The sequence below is a fragment of the Mobula hypostoma genome, chromosome X1 (genome assembly GCF_963921235.1).
Source record: "Mobula hypostoma chromosome X1, sMobHyp1.1, whole genome shotgun sequence".
NCBI classification, from domain to species: domain Eukaryota; kingdom Metazoa; phylum Chordata; class Chondrichthyes; order Myliobatiformes; family Myliobatidae; genus Mobula; species Mobula hypostoma.
In genome coordinates this window covers 13,278,630-13,300,244 of record NC_086128.1, presented here as the reverse complement: position 1 = coordinate 13,300,244, position 21,615 = coordinate 13,278,630, and the positions used below count along the sequence as shown (strand labels likewise).

Here is a 21,615-nt window from a genome sequence, read left to right as displayed (position 1 = left end):
TGTTTGATTAAGCATTCTTGTTCATTTAAATAATTCATTACAGATTATATGTAAAAATAAGTGAATTGCATACATTATGACGCTACCATGTGATTCGAGTGTACCTCACTTAAAGTAAAACCAAAATTAGACTCGTATTCTTGACTCCTTTGTTTTCCTTTCAATTAGTTTTTATGTTTTGGAGTTACAAAACATAACAGTGTCCTTGGATGTTAACCTCCCAACTATGATCTTCTTTCAGCCAGGACACAATGATGCCCACAACATCTCTAACAGCACCACAAGATTGTCTATCTTATTCCGTATACTGTGCGCATTCAAATATAGCACCTACTGTCCTGTGTTCATCACCCTTTTCAATTTTGTCCCCCTTTTACATTGCAACTCATCCTGTTGACTGCAATGTTGCCCTATCATCAGCCTCTCCTTGCTAGCAGTCGCACTACACAGCGTCTCTGTTTGTAAACCAACTACCTCATCTTCAGCCCTATCACTCCAGTTCCCCTCCCCTTGCCAAATTAGTTTAAACCCTCCCAAACAACTCTAGCAAACCTGCCCACAAGGATATTGGTCCCCTTGGAGTTCAGGTGTAGCCTGTCCCTGTTGTACAGGCCAAACCTTTCCCAGAAGAGATCCCAATGATCCGGAAATCTGAAACCCTGTCCCTGCTGCAGTTTATGTTGCTTCAGACTGAGGACAGGTTTGAGTTAAACTGATAACTTCCAGGGCAAATAACCTACTCACTTTGAGTAAGCAGGCTGGTAGGTAGGAGGGCACCTACTTGGGTGGAGTGCTTAGCTAGTTTTGAACTAGCAGGAGAGGAAAGGAGAAAGAGCCATTCCTGACCACTCAACAATGCCATTTCTGGTTCCTGCTCAAACTGACCTCCGCACCCTGCACTTGGAAAGAACTGCTCCTCCCAATGGAGAACTTTTTGTTGTGAGCTCCCAGTGTTTCGCATCACGTGATTTAAGCAGAGAATGGATCAAATGCTGATCATGGGTTCATTTGCTTCAAGAGAAATGCCTGTGTCATTTGTTTTCAGCTGGGGAAAACGGTACATCTTTTCGAGGTTTAGTCGTAAATCTACATTTCAGTCCAATTTTCTCCGTTGAAGGGTTCTCACTTATGAGTTTTTAGCCACCTGACCATGGCAACCTTGTGGAGAGTGGAAGGCTGCACTTTCAGCTCCATCTTCACATTACCATTGCTGCTGTAATCATCTTAGAACCGCTTCGGCATACACGACAGAATTACAGACGGTAGGAGGGAGCGGGCAGTCACACCAAGGCAATGCCAGCTTCAAATGGATTACCACAGTAGAGCAGATCAAAGAATGTCATAAAGAGTCATTAGACATACCCACCAAGGGAAAAAGATTCTTATCTACTCTGTCATTTACAATCCTTGACATGCCAATGCTTACCAAGACTCTAAGTCTCTTCATGATTTTGTATTTCTCTAACAGGTTCTCCCTCAGCTGCCTCTGCTTCAGGAGAAACAGGCCCAACATCACCAATCTCTCCTCTTAAGTAAAACACTCCATCCCATTCAACAACCTTTTGAATCTTCTCTACCCTCTTCAGTGCCATCTTGCCCTGCCTATAGTGTGGCGAGCAACAGCACATTGTGCTCCAAGAGTGGGCCAAATAATGCTTTATAAAGTTGAAACATAATGCTCTAGTATTCTGTGCCACAGCTGATGAGGGCAAGTGTCCCATGCACCCCTTGGCACAATTGGCAGGGGAAAAAAAAATATTTTTTTTGATGCAGCCACAGTGGGATGCCACACGCTACAGTTAGCAGTCTGCTTCTGTGTTAACAACCTCTATTGTCCAATCTGTGCTCAGATTCCACCTCAACATTGACTGTCCCAGTTCTTTATGTCTGATCTGTCCGGTGTCCAACCCGACACGCCCCACGACCCTGCAACGGCCCGGCTTCTGGCATGTCCAGCCGTACGTACAGAGCTCCTGGGAAACTAACGTGTGTGACCAAAGCACATCGGCAGCCAGTACACTCACCATCCACGTGATTGCTCGCAACATGTGGCTGCACTCTCAGCTCAGGGTTTGGACTTCAGATCCCATTCCTGAGAGCTCAGCAAGAAAATCACAGCTGACGCTCCCAGCACAGAACTGATGGAGCGCATTCAAGGTTTGTCCTTGGCTGCGTGTGTTGGGTGTGCCGCAGTTCCAAAATTTGGCACTGTGGAGAATTTTGAAAGCATCCAAACCTCTTCCTCCTTTGCTACCTCACCACCCCACCCCACCCCACACCTCACCCAACTCGCAAACCTGCATTGATTTGAAAAAGATATTAAAGGTTGAAGGACTTGCACAGTTCAGTTCAATAACCTCATAAGATAGATAGATAGATAGATATACTTTATTGATCCCGAGGGAAATTGAGTTTCGTTACAGCCGCACCAACCAAGAATAGAGCATAAATATAGCAATACAAAAAACCCCAACAATCAAACACCAAAATGCAAACTATGCCAGATGGAAAATAAGTCCAGGACCAGTCTATTGGCTCAGGGTGTCTGACCCTCGACAGGAGGAGCTGCAAGTTCGATGGCCACAGGCAGGAACGACCTCCCGTGCCGCCTAGTGTTGTATCACGGTGGAATATGGCCAAAGTCCAACAGTAAAAAGTTCAATATCCAGTCTGCAAACACGTTCCTCGATCATAATATGGCCCGGATTGCACCATCCGTTGTTAACCAGATCAGTAAGCACTCAACTCCTTTACGCTTACCGCTCTCAGTGCACTTCCGGTCAGCCGGAACGGTATTACCCACCGAACTCCTCTTCTCCATAAGTCTCTGTTCTCTTTCCTCGGCTTTGTGATCCCTCTCTGTGTGTTTTCCTCCGGGTTTCAGCAGGCGTGGCCACCGCTCTGTTCGCTAAGCCGGCTGGTAATAACCCATTATTGCTGAGGTTAACACTAGCAGAGCACAGAATAACTGACAATAGTGATTGACACCATGCACATGCTACGGTATCGTGTGATTAGTATGTGCAAGCATGGAGAAATTGCTCCGCAATTGTCCTTTTGATCAGATGTTTAGCCAATCTTCCCATGTATCCTCTCAGCCGAATGCAAAAGATCCTGGGCCACTTTGAAGGAAGGCAGGGAATCTCTTCCTGGAATCTTGGCTAATAGCTACTTTGTCACCAACATCACTATCTTGTCATGATAGTTTCACGGTCTGTGGGAGCTTGCTGTGTGCAATAGTGAATAGATTTTAAAAGGGGATATGAAGTGCTTTTGGGATGACAGGGTGGAGATACGTCTCTACCAAAGGCGATATAAGGTGCTCCTTCCCTCCACTAGCCTGCAGGTCACCCTTGGGCAAGGTGTAGCTCCTGCTTAACCCATCCCCCACCCCCGATCAGGGTCACGTGAAGCCATGGGACCATGGTTATGCGACCACTGACGCCAGGCAGATAATCTCTGAAGAGTATTGATAATGGTTGGGGTCACCCATCTAGTAAAGACACCGCCCAGAAACAAGGCAATGACAAACCACTTCGGTAGAAAAATTTGCCAAGAACAATCATGAGACCATGATCGCCTACGTTATAGACACGGAACATAATGATGATGATGAAGTGCTTTGGGGTGTTGTGAAGTCAGGAAAGGTGCACAAAATGTGGATTCTTTCTTTTATTTAATGTAGAGGTACAGCATGGAACAAGTCCTTTGACCACATGAGCTGTCCTACCCAGAAACCCACTTATTTAACCCTAGCCTAATCACAGCATAATTCACAATGACCAATTAACCTACTAACCAGCACGCTTTTGGACTCCGGGAGGAAACCCACGCAGTCACAGGAAGGATGTAAATTCCTTACAGACGGCACCGAAATTGAACTCCGAATCCCAACACCCAGAACTGTGTTAGTGTTGCACTAACTGCTATGCTAGTGTTCCCTTCTCTCTGTGTTGCACTGGTTTGTATCCTGGAGGCCATATGCAAAATAACATCTCCTCCAATGTCTAAGCAAGCAGGGATGAGGGATGGAGGACCTTCTCCTAAGAGTTCACCTACCTGATTGGTGGCATCAAGTCTTGTTTCCTGCTGATAGTAGATCAAGCCTGGTGTCACCGTGAAGGCAGAAGTTTGTTTGGACGGTGTTGGTGTCTCTGAATATGCTTATGTAAGAGGTGCAAGTAACATCCAAGAGACTAATTGCAGCATTATCCACCAATACCAATAGGGATCCCAGTGAGAAGACATGTTTAAGTCAATGGGATGTAAATGACAGAGCATAGACACACTCTTGGCAATATTTGGAGTTTGCAAGAGACTCTGCAACACACACAAAATGCTGGAGGAACTCAGCAGGCCAGGCAGCATCTATGGAGAGGAATAAAGAGCCGATGTTTCGGGCCGAGACCCTTCATCAAGACTGGAAAGGAAGGGGGCAGAAGCCAGAATGAGAAGGTTGGGGGAGAGGAAGGAGTACAAGATGGCAGGTGATAGGTGAGACCAGGTGAGGGGGAAGGTGGGTTTGTGGGTGAGTGGGGGAGTGGGGATAAACTAAGAAGCTGGGAGGTGATTGGTGGAAGAGATAAAGGGGATGAAGAAAAATACTTGGGGGTCCTCTGGTGATGTGCTGTGAATGGGCGCGAGTTGAGAGAGTGATAGGACTGTCAATTTTTGGTGGGGAAAGAGAGATGTAGTAAGAACTTGTGCAAGTGGATGAGAAGGATATTCAATGAACCTGGTCTTCTTTCCTTATATTGTTTCTCATCTCAATCTGTCAAAATAATAATTATTACTCAGCATTTATAATTAATCACAAACAGTGTTGTTGTTTTTATAAAACATTTCTGATGATGTTAACCAGGCAATAATGAATTATTCAGAGCTGAACTGTGTGGGTCCTGCAATCCTCAAATCAATGCAGGTTAGCGAGGTGGGGGAGTGTGGGTGCGGTGGAAACAGAGGAGGAGGTCTGGATGCTGAATTAAATGGATTAATTTGTTTCTTTTATAAGTAATAGGTCTGTCCCACTCTTGAGCTCTTTGGGGGTCCCTTGTGGTTGAAAGACACAGCTCTGAGAAATACTCTGGAGTTGAATCAGGCAACAGAACCATCAGCAGGCAGCATGCCCATCCGAGAGGTAAGAAAAAGAGTTTAATTCTCCCCTCCCCAATCAATCGGAGAATTAATTTACCAACTGCAGGTAATTTCTAGATGGCTCGACATGGGATTCTGAATTATTTTGTTTGAGTGTGCTTAAACAAGTGGTTTGAAGTGTTCACTGTCTGCAGATTACAGCTTTAAACTTGTATTTTCGAACTGACTAGCGATGTGCCTTAGCGTGGCAAATAGTGTGGAGAGACAGTGACAGATGGAGCAAACAAGTAAAGATTCATCAAAAGCGAACGAAAATTAGCCACTGCTGCACGAAGTCAATTGATGGATAAACACAAGCAGATAGGTTTACTTCTGAAAGAGGAGGCAAGGATAGAAAACTGCAAGGTGGTATAAACAGACAGACAATGGATGGACGTTAAAATGTGAAGTGTAACTATAAATTAAGATGGTGTACAAGGTTATTAAAGAAATGGATATATGGAAATAATTTAGTGGCAGAAAGAAGTACAAGTGATTGATAGGTTGATGGTGGAAATACAATGTTCATAAGTCCATGCATTGGGAGATATGGGTTTTTATACAGTATAAATTACTAAGTCTGTAATCACATCCATCTGTGCTGTGACAAAACAACATGGCTTTGTGTGGGATCGAATGGATGTTATATGCAGTGTTCCCTCCTGTGGGCAGATGCTGTAAATGAATTAACTGATCTGGCCAGCTTAACAGAATTGCTGTGTAATTACTGAAAGAGATGTCCTAGTGATGGAGAAGCCAGTATTCATTTTCAAGTTGTTGGATGAGTGCAGTTGTTGTGTAAATGGTGCCTGTTCTCCTGTACAAATGCTGTTCAGGTGGTGCTTGGCTCCTGTCAGACAGCTCTGGAGGCTTTCCTTTTCACTGTTCATGCCCAGCCCCGTCATTGCAGCTGAACAGAGTCACACTGGGTAAGTTATAGTGTTTGGGGGCTTCCTCGTCTGTAGTGAGTCTTCAGGAGACAGTGCCTCAAGAAAGTGGCATCCATCATTAAGGACCCTCACCATCCAGGACATGCCCTCTTCTCATTACTACCCCTGAGGAGGAGGTACAGGAGCCCGAAGACGATTTGAGAATCTTCTGCCATCAGATTTCTGAATGGTCCATGAACTCATGGTCACTACGTCACTATTTTGCCTGTTTTGCAATATTTATTTATTTATTATATATTTCTTATTGTAATGTATAGTTTTTTTTATCTATTTCACTGTACTGCTGCTGCATAACAACAAATTTCATGACATATGTGAGTGATAATAAACCAGATTCTGATTCTGATTGTGGAGAATCTATTAATTCTCTGTGGATACCTCCGGTGAAATGACTCTGTGTTACGTGAATAGTGTTCAACTTGTCTGGTGAAAAACAGAGTTTAAAAAAATCGAGTCTCGATTCAGTCCCTTGGGTCTATGTCACCTCCTTACAGTCAGTCTCTTCAAGCCCACACACTGCCCTTTCCCTGCAGCCCTGCAGACCATTTCCCCTCAACTACCCATCCAATCCCTTTCAAAAGCCTTGATTGATTCTACTTCCACAGGTCATGAGTTACGGGATATAAGCCCTCTCTGTAAAAGGTCTTTCTTGTGTGCTCTCTATAGAGTCATAGAGAAGTGCAGCACACAAACCGGCCCCTCAGCCCATCTAGTCCATGCCAAAACCATTTGAACTGCCTAACCACATTGACCACAGCCCTCCATACCCCTACTATCCATGTACCCATCCAAATTTCTCTTAAACGTTGAAATCAAGCTCACGTGCGCCACTTGTGCTGGCGGCTCATTCCACACCCTGAGCGAAGAAGTTTCCCCTCATGATCCCTTAAACTTTTCACCTTTCACCCTTTAGCCATGAACTCTGGTTGTTGTCCCACCCTACCTCAGTGGAAAAGCCTGCTTGCATCTACCCTATCTATACCCCTCTATTGCCCTTCACCTTGAATCTCCAACTCTGACCCTGGAACCATACATTAATGAGAGCAGCTTCTCTCTGTGTACCCAGTCTAAACCTGTCTGTGGAGAGCAGGATAGAAAGAAGATGGGGCAAAATGAAGCAACAATATCACGTCCCATGAATGGGTAAACAAAAAACACCAGTCTGAGGGATATTTCAATATGGAAATCTATGGAAAACAGCTGGAGTCTTTGGGAAATTCATACGGAACAAACAAAATGCTTAAGGAACTCAACAGGTCAGGGAGCACCTATGGAGGGAAAGAAACAGTCGACATTTCGGGCCAAGACCCTTCATCGGGACTGGAAAGGAAGAGGGCAGAACAGGGAATCACAAGGCAGCACTGGGTTCTTCTAGTAACACCTGCAGACTCCACCTGAGACATATAAATGCACATTTGGTGAAGAAGTCTGTTCTCACCAGAAACCAAGTCATTCTTTTGGGAAAGACAGAGGTTGGGTTTGACTTGTGAGTGAGTAGGTGGGGCAAACTAGTGTTGGGGCAGAAGTGTTCTATATGATGTTAGCAAAGAGTGCGAAAGCCATCAGGATGGATGTTAAGGGAACTGAGGAAAATGGCACAGAGAAGATCATCTGACCTCTGTTTGCTTTTAAATGAGAAGCTGGATTAGAATGAGAGGCAAACTTGATGAGATGAGGTGAGGCAGACTCTGTGGAGTTTAAATACAGGCAGAGACCAAATCGGCCTGATTTGTAATAATCCATTAGGTAGGAATTGTCCAACCAGTACATGTGACTATCCCATAAATGAAGATTGCAAGGAAACAAAATCTAAAAGCAGAGAAGGATTTCCATGGTGACATTGTCTGTGTTTGCCTTAGGAGCTGAGGAGTCGCAGGTTCTGGCGTTCAGTCTTAGCAGAGCTGCTCGGTTCACTGATCTTGGTTTCAGTTATCCTGGGAGCCTCTGCCCCTGGGCAGGAAGGTGGAGCTTCGGACCTGATGCAGGTGGCTGTGGCTGCTGGCTTTTCGGCACTCAGCCTGATCCACTGCTTTGGAGAAATCAGTGGGGCGCAGATGAACCCAGCTGTCACCCTCGCTTTCCTGTGCACCAGGAAGCTGGACTTCCTCCAGTTTGTGTTCTACCTTCTGGCGCAGTGCCTCGGCGCAGTGATTGGATCAGGGATCATCTACATGTCACTCCCGGCCAAGTCAACATCAAGACTTTTAGTCAACATGGTGAGTCCATTTTCCTTGCTAGTTCATTATGATGCTTTCTCTCTTGGTTTACAGTAAAGGTGCATTTTTCCAAAGTGGAGAATGGAGCCAAAACAAAACAAAAGTAAACGAATCACTTCACGGTGGACATTGGAAAGCTGGGGAATGGCACAGAGTTGCTGACAGGCATTCTCATAAAAACATGGGCACTGAACACTCTTGTAATCTTACTACCTCTATACATCGATAAAGAGACCTATGAAAACATCTAAAAACATGCATCTTGATATTCATCATTGGTTGCTAGTGCCAAATGATATATGCAGTAACATCAGAGCATTGTACTTTACCTCCAAAATTCATTCCAATGAAGCCAGTGAAATAAATTTTGAAGTTGGAGTAGAATGTATTTGATGTTACTGACACGGGCTGCTTAACAAGGTAAAATCCTATGGTGTTACAGGAAAGACACTGGCATGGATAGTGGAATGGCTGACAGACAGGAGACAGTGAGTGGGAAAAAAGGGGGCCTTTTCTGGTTGGCTGCCAGTGACTAGTGGTGTTCTGCAGGGGTCAGTATTGGGACCACTACTTTTCACATTGTTTGTCAATGATCTGGGTAATGGAACTGATGGCTTTGTGGCAAAGTTTGCAGGTGAGTAGGTTGCATGGTTGGCACAACATTGTGGGCCGAAGGGCCTGTAATATGCTGTAGATTTCTATGATTCTATGACATGAAGATAGGTGGAGATGTAGGTAGTGCTGAGGAAGCAATGTGATTGTAGCAGGACTTGGACAAATTGGAAGATCGGACAAAAAATTGGCAGATAGAATATAGTGTTGGAAAATGTATGATAATGCATTTTGGTAAAAGGAACAATAGTGCGGACTATTATCTAAATGGGGAGAAAGTTCAAACATCAGAGGTGCAGAGGGACTTAGGAGTCCTCATGCAAGACCCCCAGAAGGTTAACTTACAGGTCGAGTCTGTGGTAAAAGCAACAAATGCAATGTTGGCATTTATTTCAAGGGGAATAGAATATAAAAACAAGGAGATAATGCTGAGCCTTTAACACACTAGTCAGGCTGCACTTGGAGTATTATCAACAGTTTTGGGTCCCATAGCTCAGAAAGGATGTGTTGTCATTGGAGAGAATCCAGAGGAGGTTCACAAGGATGATTCTGGGACTGAAGGGGTTAACATGTGAGGAGCGTTTGGCTGCTTTGGGCCTGTATTCACTGGAACTTAGAAGCATGTGGGGGGATCTCATTGAAACCTACCGAATGTTGAAAGGACTAGATAAGATGGATGTGGAGAGGATGTTTCCTGTGGTAGGGGAATCCAGAACTAAAGGGCACAGCCTCAAAATTGAAGGCCGTCCTTTTAGAACAGAGGTAAGGAGGAATTTTTTTTAGCCAGGGAGTAGTGAATCTGTGGAATGTTCTGCCACAGACTGCGATGGAGGCCAAGTCCGTGGGTATATTTAAGGTGGAAGTTGATCATTTCCTGATTGGTCAGGGCATCAAAGGGTATGGTGAGAAGGCAGGTATATGGGGTTGAGTGGGATCCAGGATCAGCCATGATGGAATGGTGGAGCAGACTTGATGGGCTGAATGGCCTAATTCTGCTCCTATGTCTTATGGTCTTATGCGATGGAGTCCTAGGTGACAGTTTCAACATTCTTAAGCAGGCAACAATGAAGGACAGGGGCTACATTTCCAAGTTCAGGTGGAGTGTGTCTCAGAGGGGAACTTGCAGTGGATGTGTCCCCCTGTGCCTGAGGTTCTGGCCCTCTTTCATGGTAAAGATCATGGGCTTGGGAAGTGCTGCTGGAGTAACCATTTGCATGTTTCCAAGCAGATCAACAAAGATGGAAATGCAGGCCAAGCACTGGTGATGGAGATTTTTGCCACATTCCAGCTGGTTTTCACAATATTTGCTGTGGATGATCATCGACGCAGGGAAGTGGGAGAGCCTGGAAATTTGGCAATAGCCTTCAGCCTGACGACTGGAATCCTGGCATCGGTAAGAACCATAATTATCCGTTGCTTAATCAGCGGATTTATGGCACAGAGAGCCTCATGACATCAAATAACAATGCTTCCTTTACAGAAAGGGACTGAAATAATTTCTGGGTCGATCTATGTCTGGAAATTTGGCCAGGCATTTCTGTCTGCCAGTCGAACTTGCATGTGACAGGGCAGTGAGGAGAGATTGAAGACACCATTAGATGACACCATTAGACTTTGATAAACATTAGGGTTTGAAAGGTGACAATGTATGCTATTTTTAACAGCAGGGGCCTTCATTAGCATTAGCTCAGATTTGATGGGGAACAGTACTGGTTTATATTCCCACCGAGGATGTCTGAAACAGGGATTCCGACAGGCAATTCTGGACAGCTGATCAGGAAATGTGTGTCTGAGTTCCCACTCAGTCAAGTGCCACAATGGATGCGCTTCTGCCTGACCTCTCTGCTTTTGTCCTCTAGGGAAAGTTCTCAGGAGGCAGCCTGAATCCTGCGAGATCACTTGGACCAGCAGTAATCACTGGAATCTGGGAGCATCACTGGGTAACTCAGAGGCTTTCAATGACCAGTACACATGCAATATATCATCTGTAGATGCTTTCAGCGGTCCTCTTGGCCCATACATCACAAGTGAACAATGATGTGTTTCAATGTAAAAGGAAAAGTTCTGTTCTTGTTTAAAACAATTTTGTGCAATGTCCCATGACAACCCTCTAGAGGTCGTAAAAAATAATATTCCTTTGTCTTTAATTCTGAAATATATTCAGCTCTGAAAAATAGATTTCAGATGTTTATTTGGGGACGGTTGTGCATTCCTGTCTACTCACTGTATCCTTTCACTCTTTGCTTAAATAATCTATTTGTCAATGCCTTAAAAATATTCAATGACTCTGCTTCCTCCGCCTTTTGAGGAAGAGAGCTCGAGATTTGGGACCCATGGAGAGAGGAAAAACTCACAACTTTGCTTTCAATAGGCAACCCCTTTATTTTATACAGTGATTTTGATTTCTACAGATTTTCCGATAAGAACCATAGAACAGGAACAGGCAACAGCCCACTATGTCTGTGCCGAACATGATGCTGAATTAAACTAATCCCATCGGCCTGTACATGATACATATTCATCCATTCATGTACAAATCTACCAGACTCTTAAACATCTCTATTGTATCTGCCTCCACCACAACCCCTGGCAGCACATTCCAGCACGCACCATTCTCTGTGTAAAATAACTTGCCCCACACATCTCTTTTAAACCTTAGATACATGCCTTCAGAGGCACAACCTGCCCCTCACAAAGCCATGCTGGCTATCCCTAATCAGACTATGCTTCTCCAAATGCTCGTAAGTCCTGTCTCTAAAAATCCTCTCCAATAATATGCCCACCACTGATGTCAGACTCACTGGTCTATAATTCCCAGAATTAACCCCACTCCCTTTTTTGAACAAAGGAATAACATTTGCCACCCTCCAATCATCTGGAACTGCTCCTGTGGCCAGTGAGGACACAAAGATCATCTTCAAAGGTGCAACAATCTCTTTCCTCGCTTGCCGTAGTAACCTGGGGTATATGCTGTCTGGCCCAGTGTCTAGTTGGAAGATGTGCCTTGTGGTTTTGCTAGCAAGTGGGTACTCTACTACCAAGATTTGTTACTGGAACCTGGATTCATGGACTAAGAACTTAAAGAAATGGAGTTCAGATGGCACATGGCATATTAAGAATTTTAATTCAATTTACAAAATCTGGAAATGATTCGTTAGTTTGAAACACAAGCAATTCTACAGATGCTGGAAATCTTGAACAACACACACAAAATTCTGGAGGAACTCGGCAGGTCAGGCAGTGTCTACGGAGGGGAATAAACAGTCGATATTTCAGGCCGAGACCCTTCATCAGTCCTGGTATGAAACTGTTGGTTTGCTGTTGAAAACCAAATAAGTTCACTTATGTTCCATTTAGGAAGGAAATCGTGGTGTCTTTAACCATTCTAGTGTATATATGACTCTAGACCTTAGAGTTCTCTGAAATGACTTGCATGATCTAGTTTCTAAGGGTAACTAGGAAAGGTGTCAACTATGCCTCTGAGTAGCACCTTTTCCTCTGAACCAGATGATCATGTGCTTAAACCCCGCTTGAGAAATTAGAGGACAAAATAGTCCAACACTCTCTGACAGCTGCACCATCAGAGCTGCTGTGTTTAAATGAGATGTTAAACAATAGTTTGCTCTCTTGAGTAAAAGATCCCAGGGTCTTACTTTAGAGAAGAGTTAGGGGGTTCTCCCCAGAGTCTTAGCTAACGCTTATTCCTAAACCAAAAAGATTATTGGGTCATTATCACAAACACTGTGGATGTTGCTGAGTGCAAATTAGCCACTGTGTTTCAGGTTTACAAGAATGAATGCAATTGATTGTCTTTGGGATGTTCTTAGGTCACAAAAGGCGCTGAATGCAAAAATCTTTGCCAGCAATGTCCTAACCAGCAGGAAAGCAAGAGTCCAGCAAGCAAATAACCACAAATGCAAAGGTTCAGGAATGCAGAATCCAGAAGCCTAGGTGCTGCAAATGGAATGCATAAAAGCAGAGCAAGCGCTAGACTTTAAATCTACCGGCTTATGATGGGGCACATAAAGCACTCCTTCATTTTATGGGAGTAAAACATAACCTACTGTATCTATTTCTTTGGGATGCTTATTGAGCAAGAGAGGGTTTGTCTTCTTTCCTACCTGCCCCCATCCCATCCTACACGGCCCTCCATAAATGCGTGAGTGCAGGAAAGCAAGATGCAGCAAGCAGACATCCAAGACTGGAAAACTGAGAAAGCAAAAATGCAGTAACACAATGCGCAGCGCATAAAAATTCTGCAGTTAACATCCAACAACATATCTTTGCACTCAGTTTCCCAAAGACCAAAAGGGGCTTGCTCTTTGTTATGGTGAATTCAGGGCACAGCATCTTCCTGGGGCAAAGATCAGGAACTCACTGACGTTTATATGCAGGGCAACCTGGGCTTAAATGAAGTTCTCCTACTCTTTATACCTAAACACTTCAGGCCGTTTGTAAATTCAGATGCAACACAAATAGATCTCGTCATGTTCTTGTTCTGTGTTGCTAACTGTGCAGTGTACACTGTGGTTTCAGTCCCTGACCTCAGCCCCTATTGCTAACTGATAACAGTGGAGTGATGCTCAACAGAGTGAGGCTGCAAACCAGGGGTTCCCAGCCTTTTTATATGCCAATGAGCCATTCCGTTAACTAGGTTGGGAAGCCCTGCTGTACATTGATTAAAGTTTATTTCAAAAGTCAATTGAGAAACAGCCCTTGCCTCAAAGGGTAAAAACACTCCTTGATGGAGTATTGGACTATCATATCATCAATTTGGCAGGTTAAATCAAAGATCAGGAATAATTAGCAAATGTTAGCATTGTGCTAGAGGGGCCTTCCAGCATTTGCTAGCTGGCTTCATCTGCAACGACAGTTACTTTGGCGAGAGAATGGAAAGATGTCTCAGTTCCCGTTGTGACTGTTTATGAAGTGAGCACAATTTTAAAAGCTTGCTGTAGTCAGAAGGAATTTTGTTCACAGCTCAGCAATGGTGGAAGTTTCCTACTTCTAAAGCAGTATGACAGTGGCTTTTTTGCAAGTAATCTGTGAAAACTATCATTTTATTGACACTTAAAGGTGGCAATGTTTATTACATATTCAAAGAAGTGACATCCTTTGAAAGCTGAATCTTTTCAACCAAAATTGGTGGCGGGGCGGGCAGTGTTGAGGAAACAGGTAGGCTGCAGAAAGATTTAGACAGATTAGGAGAATGGGCAAGAAAGTGGCAAATGAAATACAATGTTGGAAAATGCATTGTCATGCACTTTGGTAGTAGAAATAAATGTGCAGACTATTTTCTAAATGGGGAGAAAATCCAAAAATCTGAGATGCAAAGGGACTTGGGAGTCCTTGTGCAGAATACCCTAAAGGTTAACTTGCAGGTCGAGTCAGTGGTGAGGAAGGCAAATGCAATGTTAGCATTCATTTCAAGAGGTCCAGAATACAAGAGCAAGGATGAGATGCTGAGGCTTTATAAGGCACTAGTGAGGCCTTACCTTGAGTATTGTGAACAGTTTTGGGCTCTTCATCTTAGAAAAGATGTGCTGGCATTGGAGAGGGTCCAGAGGAGATTCACAAGGATGATTCCAGGAATGAAAGGGTTATCATATGAGGAACGTTTTCTGGGCCTGTACTCGCTAGAATTCAGAAGGATGAGGGGGGAATCTCATTGAAACCTTTCGAATGTTGAAAGGCCTAGACAGAGTAGATGTGGAAAGAATGTTTCCCATGGTGGAGGAGTCTAGGACAAGAGGGCACAGCCTCAGAATAGCAGGGTATCCATTAAACAGAGATGCAGAGAAATCTCTTTAGCCAGAGGTTGGTGAATTTGTGGAATTTGTTGCCACATGCAGCTGTGGAGATCAGGTCATTGGGTGTATTTAAGGCAGAGATTGATAGGTTCTTAATTTGACATGGCATCAAAGGTTATGGGAAGATGGCCGGGGAGTGGGGCTGAGGAGGGCAAAAGGATCAGCCATGATTGAATGGAGGAGTAGACTCGATGGGCCAAATGGGCTAATTCTGCTCCTATGTCTTATGGTCTTATGGTCTTAAATGCACTGTAATAGTCACCTAGCTTCTTCAGGCTCTATCACCAAGAAGGACAAGGACATCATGTACACTACAACACCACCACTGCAGGTTCCCCTCCAAGTTTCAAACTATCCTGATTTGGAAATCTCTCAACTGTGCCTGGAATCGAAGGAGGTAGGGGAGTTCCATAGTGAATACTTTGCTTCAGTATTCACCAGTGAGAGGACCTTGATGGATCCGAGAACAGCGTAGAATAGGTGTGGGTAGTGTAGAAGGTTGTCGTAGGTTACAACAGGACAGTGATAACTTGCAGATCTGGGCTGAGAAGTGGCAGATGGAGTTCAATCCAGAAAAATGAGAATTGATTCACTTTGGAAGGTCCAACTTGAAGGCAGAATGACAGAATTCTTAACAGTGCGGAGGAGCAAAGGGGTCTTGGGATTTACATACATAGATCCTTCAAAGATCAGCACATAGGATGGTTAACAAGGTGTATGGTGTGTCGGGGAATTGAGTTCAAGAGCCACGAGGTAATGTTGCGGCAAATTTAGGGGGGAATGTCAGAGGTAGGTTTTTACAGAGAGTGTGGTGGGTTTGTGGAACCCTCTGCCGTGGGTGGTGGTAGAAGTAGATACATTAGAGACATTTAAGAGACTCTTAGATAGGCACAATGGATGAAAGTAAAATGGAGGACTATGTGGGAGGGAAGGTTTAGATTGATCTTGGAGTAGGTGGGTTATAAGGTCAGCGCAATATAGTGGGCCAAAGAGCCTGTATTGTGCTGAAAAAAAGAGGGGAAAAAAGTCATCATTCTTTCATTATCACTTCATCTAAATCCCAGAACACGCGCCCAGCAGATTCAAGAAGGCCGCAGCTGTCCACCACCTTCCCAGGGAGAATTTAAACAATAAACATTGGCCTTGCCAGGTGATGCCCAGATTCAGTAAAAATGAACAAGTAAAAAACACAAAGTTGTGGAATAAGTTACCAGGCAACTCCATTCAAGAAGATACTCTGGGCTTTTGGGGAGAGGTGTGACTGAGGGAAATGGTGACCAGCCAACAGGACTGGTGTCAGGCATTGATGGCCTATCATACAACAATGATCATTGCTGAATAGCAGTAAGCAACTCATCCAAAGGGTTTTTTAAAATGTCATTTCCCTCACTTCAGTTTTCAATTCCTAGTCTGAGGAGGATCTGCCAAAGAAATAACAAATGTTCTGCAGAATTTTCCATGGCATTACTTCCCTTAAATATTTATGTATTGAAAAATTTCATTCGCATTTCAAAAATACACTGCAGTCGCCTTTTGATGCTTTAAAATTTAAGACATTTTTTTTATGCCTGCAGTACTTACATTTAGAGGTTGGAACAAGTATTTTTGTTAACCCCTCCATCCCCAAATGTTTCCATTGGTGAGTGCACTGGTTCGTGTGATACAGCTCCATACAGGATAGAAAGTTGTATCAAATCCCCCAGTATTCACTGATTTCCTCGATTGCACCAAGCCAACAGTTGGGGAGCTATAATTAGCATTAGCCTTATTTCCTCCTGTGGTGAGATTTCAAGCCCCGTCATTAAGAAAAGTGCCAAGCATAAGGCAAGTTCCACTAAGAGAGAAAGCAGATTCACCATGGCTTTTGGTCCTGCCCTGTCTATACTGTTGGGTTATGGAAGGAGGTTTGAAGGACCTGGGAACAAACGAACACCACTGCGACATTCCCACAACACAGGTTAACTTCGATAATGTGAAGTGTGTGCTTTTAGAGTCCAAGTCTCCACACTAGCACTGGATTGGTGTTATATGTATTTGATTGGTAACAGGAGCTTTGTAACAAGTGACAGGTACCAGTCTAGAATTCAAACCTTTATGGAGATTATCTGGTGTCTATTACATTGATGTGCCATCACATATGATACTGTATGCTAATAGGAGCTTTCTACCATTGTTCTTGCAGGTGTACTGGATTGGCCCCATTCTTGGTGCTGTTCTCGGTGGTATTTCTTACGAGTTCTGTTTTGCCTCCAGTGCCTCCCAAGAGAAGCTCATTGCCTGTATCACCTGCAAAGATATTGAGATTGTGGAAACGGCCAGTGTGTCACGTTCATCATTGCTGACGGTCACCCAGTCCGCAATGCGAGTGAAACCAACTGCAAAAGTGCAGGACCACAGTTAAAATTAACATGATACACCTGTCTTCTCACTTATGTTAGTAGCCTGACTTTAAAGGGATTGTTTTTGTGACTCTGTGCTAGACATGTGGTTGGCCACAAATATTACTTTATGAAGATATATTAGAGTTAGCACCTGTGACGTTCCATAGATGAGAGCACTAGCTAGTGTATTACTAATTTATACAGACCAGAAAATTGTAAACCAAATACTCTGACAAGTGCTGACTTAGATAATCTCACCAGATCAGCAGTTGGGGAATAATGTTAGTGTCAGGGTTTAGGGAAGACATAAGAGATGATGGCACAGTAGTTAAATTGTTAAGGTCATTATGCAGAAGCCTAAAATACTGATCCAAAGACGTGAGTTCAATTTCCACTATCATGGTAATTGAATTAATTGCTAATGTCAACTATAATGGCACAAACCCCATTTTGTTTGCTGGTGTCTTTTGTAAAAGAAAATCTGCCTTACCTGGTCTTGCCTAGAAAGTAACATCTACATCCCGTGAATGTTTATGTTTTCAAAAATCAGCTAGGCTCCTGTTGCTGTTCGCTGATCTATCGAAAGTACAATCATGAGCAGATATATTGCTCATGAAGTGCTGTTTCAGGTTTTCGCTGAGGATGGGAAGAGGTAGCTGGTCGGGCGTTGGAGACAATGACCAGTGAAAGGTCCTGACCTAGATGTGGAATACCAGCAGCTTATTGCTGGGGTGAAGGGGAAGGAAGTAACCGGGAGTGAAACCATATCACAGCCTATGTGGGAGATCCAGCCTCTAACCTGCTGTTGGTAGCCACAGTATTTCAACAGTTGGTGCTGTTGAATATCAAGGATAAAGCGTCAACTCTTTTTTATTGGAGATAGTCAGTGCCTGGCATTTGCAGACTATCTAGGGAGAATCTTACTGGTGCTAAGAAGGTGCTGCATTGCCGGAGGAAATATCAAACCTAGCCTGCACTCTTCGGTGCAGAAAGCAGAATACTGTGCCCAATTTGGAAAAGAAATTCAGTTACTCCTTGCATTAACATAGAACATTATAGCACAGTACAAGCCCTTTAGCCCACAATGTTGTGCCAACTTGTTCATCTATTCTAAGATCAATCTACCCTTCCCACCTACATAAACATCCATGTATCTGTCTAAGAATTTCTTAAATGTCCCTAATGTAGAGGCAGGGCTGCCTCTACCACCACCCCTGGCAGTGTGTTCTATGCTCTCACCAACGTCTGTGTAAAAGTCTTACCTCTAATATCCCCCCAATACTTCCCTCCAATCACCTTAAAATTATAGCCTCTCAGATTACCCATTTCTACCTTTTTGAAAAAGTCTCCGGCTGTCCACATGATCAATGCCTCTTATCATCTTATACACCTCTATCAAGTCACCCCTCATCCTCCTTCACTCCAAAGAGAAAAGCCCTAGTTCGCTCAACCTATTCACATAAGATGCTCTCTAATCCAGGTAGCATCATAGTAAATCTCCTCTGCACCCTCTCTAAAGCTTCCACATGCTTCCTATAATGAGGCAACCAGAACTGAACACAATACTCCAAGTGTGGTGTAACCAGGGTTTTATAGATCTGCAACATTACCTCGCGGTTCTTGAACTCAATCCCCTGACTAATGAAGGTCAACACACCATACACCTTCTTAACTTGTGTGGCAACTTTGAGGGATCTATGGATGTGGACCTCACGATCCCTCCGTTCCTTCACACTGCTATGAATCCTGCCATTAACCCTGTATAACCACAAGAGATTCTGCAGATGCTAGAAGTCCAGGGTAACACACACAAAATGCTGGAGGAACTCAGCAGGTCAGGCAGCATCTATGGACATGAATAAATAGTCAACATTTTGGGCCAAGGTGCTTCATCGGGACTCATCAGAAGAATGAAGGCAGCAGGACAAGGGCAGCAAGGTATAGGGGAACACCACCACCTGTAAACTTCTCCCCAAGTTGCACACCATCCTAACTTGGAAGTATCACTGGTCCTTCACTGTCATTGGGTCCAAGCCTGGAACTCCCTCTCCAGAGACACCCAGATCCTGAAAATGACTAAATTTTTCAAATGTACTTTAGAGAATACCTGTTTTTTTTTTGGGAATGGTTAAACATGGAAGAATGACCTGTCCTTCTTGGAACAAATACCATTTCATAAAGACTGGTATTTATTATAGTAATATCAAATGGTTGGGGTGATTTCCTTACCTTTTTCTAGGGTATGGGTCTGTTTGTGGACAATCACAGCTCTGCCAAAAAGATCAGGGATGTGCGGCCATTTGGACAGATTTTATCTAGTTTGCTGGTCAATTGCAGCCTTGCGTTTTCGAACTTGGGCATTAACTGTGAAGGGAGGATGCAAGGACATGGAGCAAGTTAAGCAGGAGCACGAGAATCATAAACTGAGGCTTAAGTGTCAGGGAGCCAGTGTACATCAGGGAGCAGACCGTTGATTGAGTTAGAAGGCTGGGTCCAGTGCTGCTGTGTATTGGGCCATGAGGAACTGCAGGAGAACAACCAAGGCTTCTTCTCTTTCTTTCCCTCATGTAGGAACTGCTTTACCTCTGGTGCTTGTCGACATTCAGTAGAGCAAGATCTGTTTTCATAGATCACAAATTCAGCATGTGGGTGGCGGCAGGTACAAATCCCTTGCAAACTTGCCTCAGCTCAAAAGGTAATATCCATTAAAGTGCTGTCATCAGTTTCTTAGCATAATTCTTTGGCATTATTCAACATCCACTGTTTAATGAAAGGTAACAAGAAGGATAGACACTGGTACTTCATTGCTTCCAAACAGAACAAGACAGTCAAATAATATCTCTCAGTGTAGACCAGAACCATAGGCGACATCCAGTGTGATCCAAAGGAATGGAGAATCTTGTTATGGTAATCAGGAAATTCCCTCTATTTCTGAAAATGACAGTTTTCTTTGTTCAATATTTAAAACTGAAATCGTTAAGATTCCTTATTTCTGTCTTTATGATATCATTATAATTACTGAAACTATCTCTCAAACACTTTGAAAGTTCTGAGAAGTGACAAGCCACATTCAATTTGAATGAATATTATAGATGCTGATCACCTACTGTAAATGGGCTGTGTCAGGTGCTGAAGCTAACAGATACATTCCAAATTGTTTGTTCAGCTTTTACCATGTGACAATCCAACCAAAAGGGAGCAAAGGGCTAACATTATTTACTTAATGCAACATAGAAGGAGTCCATTTGTCCCATTAGGTCCATGGTGTCTCCTGTTAATCTCCTTTTCCCTCTCATTATTTTCTCAACAGCCCTCCAGCTTATTCTCTCTCACATGCCCATTAACCTCTTCTTTTGGTCATTACCCTAAGGGATAATTTACACTGTCTGATTATATAAGATTGTATATCATTTGTTCATTACGTGCCATGTCATATGATGTGGGCGATCATGATCTTTCCATGACCATGACTGTTCTTGGCAAATCTTTCGACAGAAGTCGTTTGCCATTGCCTTCTTCTGGGCAGTGTCTTTACAAGATAATGACCCCAGTCATTATCAATATTCTTCAGAGATTGTCTGCCTGGCATCAGTAGTCGCATAACCAAGACTTGTGACACACATTACCTGTTCATACAACCATCCACCACCCGCTCCCATGGTTTCACGTGACTCTGATCAGGAGCTAAGCAGGTGCTACACCTTACCTGCAGGCTGGCAGAGGGGAGGGGCACCTTACACCTCCTTTGGTAGAGGCGCATCTCCACCCTGCCACCTACCTTAAATACCAGGGACTCAAAAAAGTTTTCAATATTATATTCAATGAGTTGACATGGGAATTTTCACAGTGTTTGACAAAAACTTAAGTTAAATGGGACTGAACCTTTAAAAGAGATAATAGTTCCTCTTGCATTTGTCTAGCTCTTTTCAGAACCTTCAAACATTTAGTAGTACTTTACAGCTGCGTATGTAGTGTTTTTGAAAGGCAGTCACTGTTATAAAAATCACACTGTTTCTGCATTGCAAGCTCCCACATGCATCATTGACCAGGTAGTCTTGCTTTTACTTTATTTACTTACGGTGTCAGACTTGGAAGGTGGGCTGCCTTCATCAACTTCTGCAACCCGTGTGTTGAAAGTATTCCCACAGTGCTAACGGGCAAAAGGGTTTTGAGTTTGAAACCTGTAATAATTTTCTGAGCCCTGTCAGTACTTGACTTGGAAGGAAATCTAAGGGGGTGGTGTCCCTATGCACCTGAAGCTCCTGCCTTTGGTGGTAGAGGTCAAGGATTGAGCACACAGTGTAGCAGCAGCCTTAAAGTTCATGAACACCGAGATAACTTTAACTCCTTTCAACTGTCCTTTGCAATTTCATCTCAGAATAAATGCTGCCCTCTGTGTTTGAATGTGATATCATGGAGCTATGCATTTTGTACTGTTGCATTTCAGTTCTATGTTGGGCAGTTGCCATTGTCTAGCTCAGTCCAGTTCATTCTGGAACAGATGAAGTAATTA

At 43.6% G+C, this 21,615-nt stretch overlaps 1 protein-coding gene across 1 annotated transcript; it reads left to right on the top strand.

Annotated features, from left to right (window-relative positions):
- The first annotated feature begins 5,089 nt into the window (after positions 1-5,089).
- LOC134340371 (aquaporin-4) lies at positions 5,090-17,122 on the top strand. Its single transcript, XM_063037547.1, has 5 exons — positions 5,090-5,137; positions 7,943-8,299; positions 10,140-10,304; positions 10,771-10,851; positions 16,904-17,122. The coding sequence occupies exons 1-5, from the start codon at positions 5,123-5,125 to the stop codon at positions 17,120-17,122; spliced, it is 837 nt and encodes a 278-aa protein (XP_062893617.1). The 5' UTR covers positions 5,090-5,122.
- Positions 17,123-21,615: the final 4,493 nt, after the last annotated feature.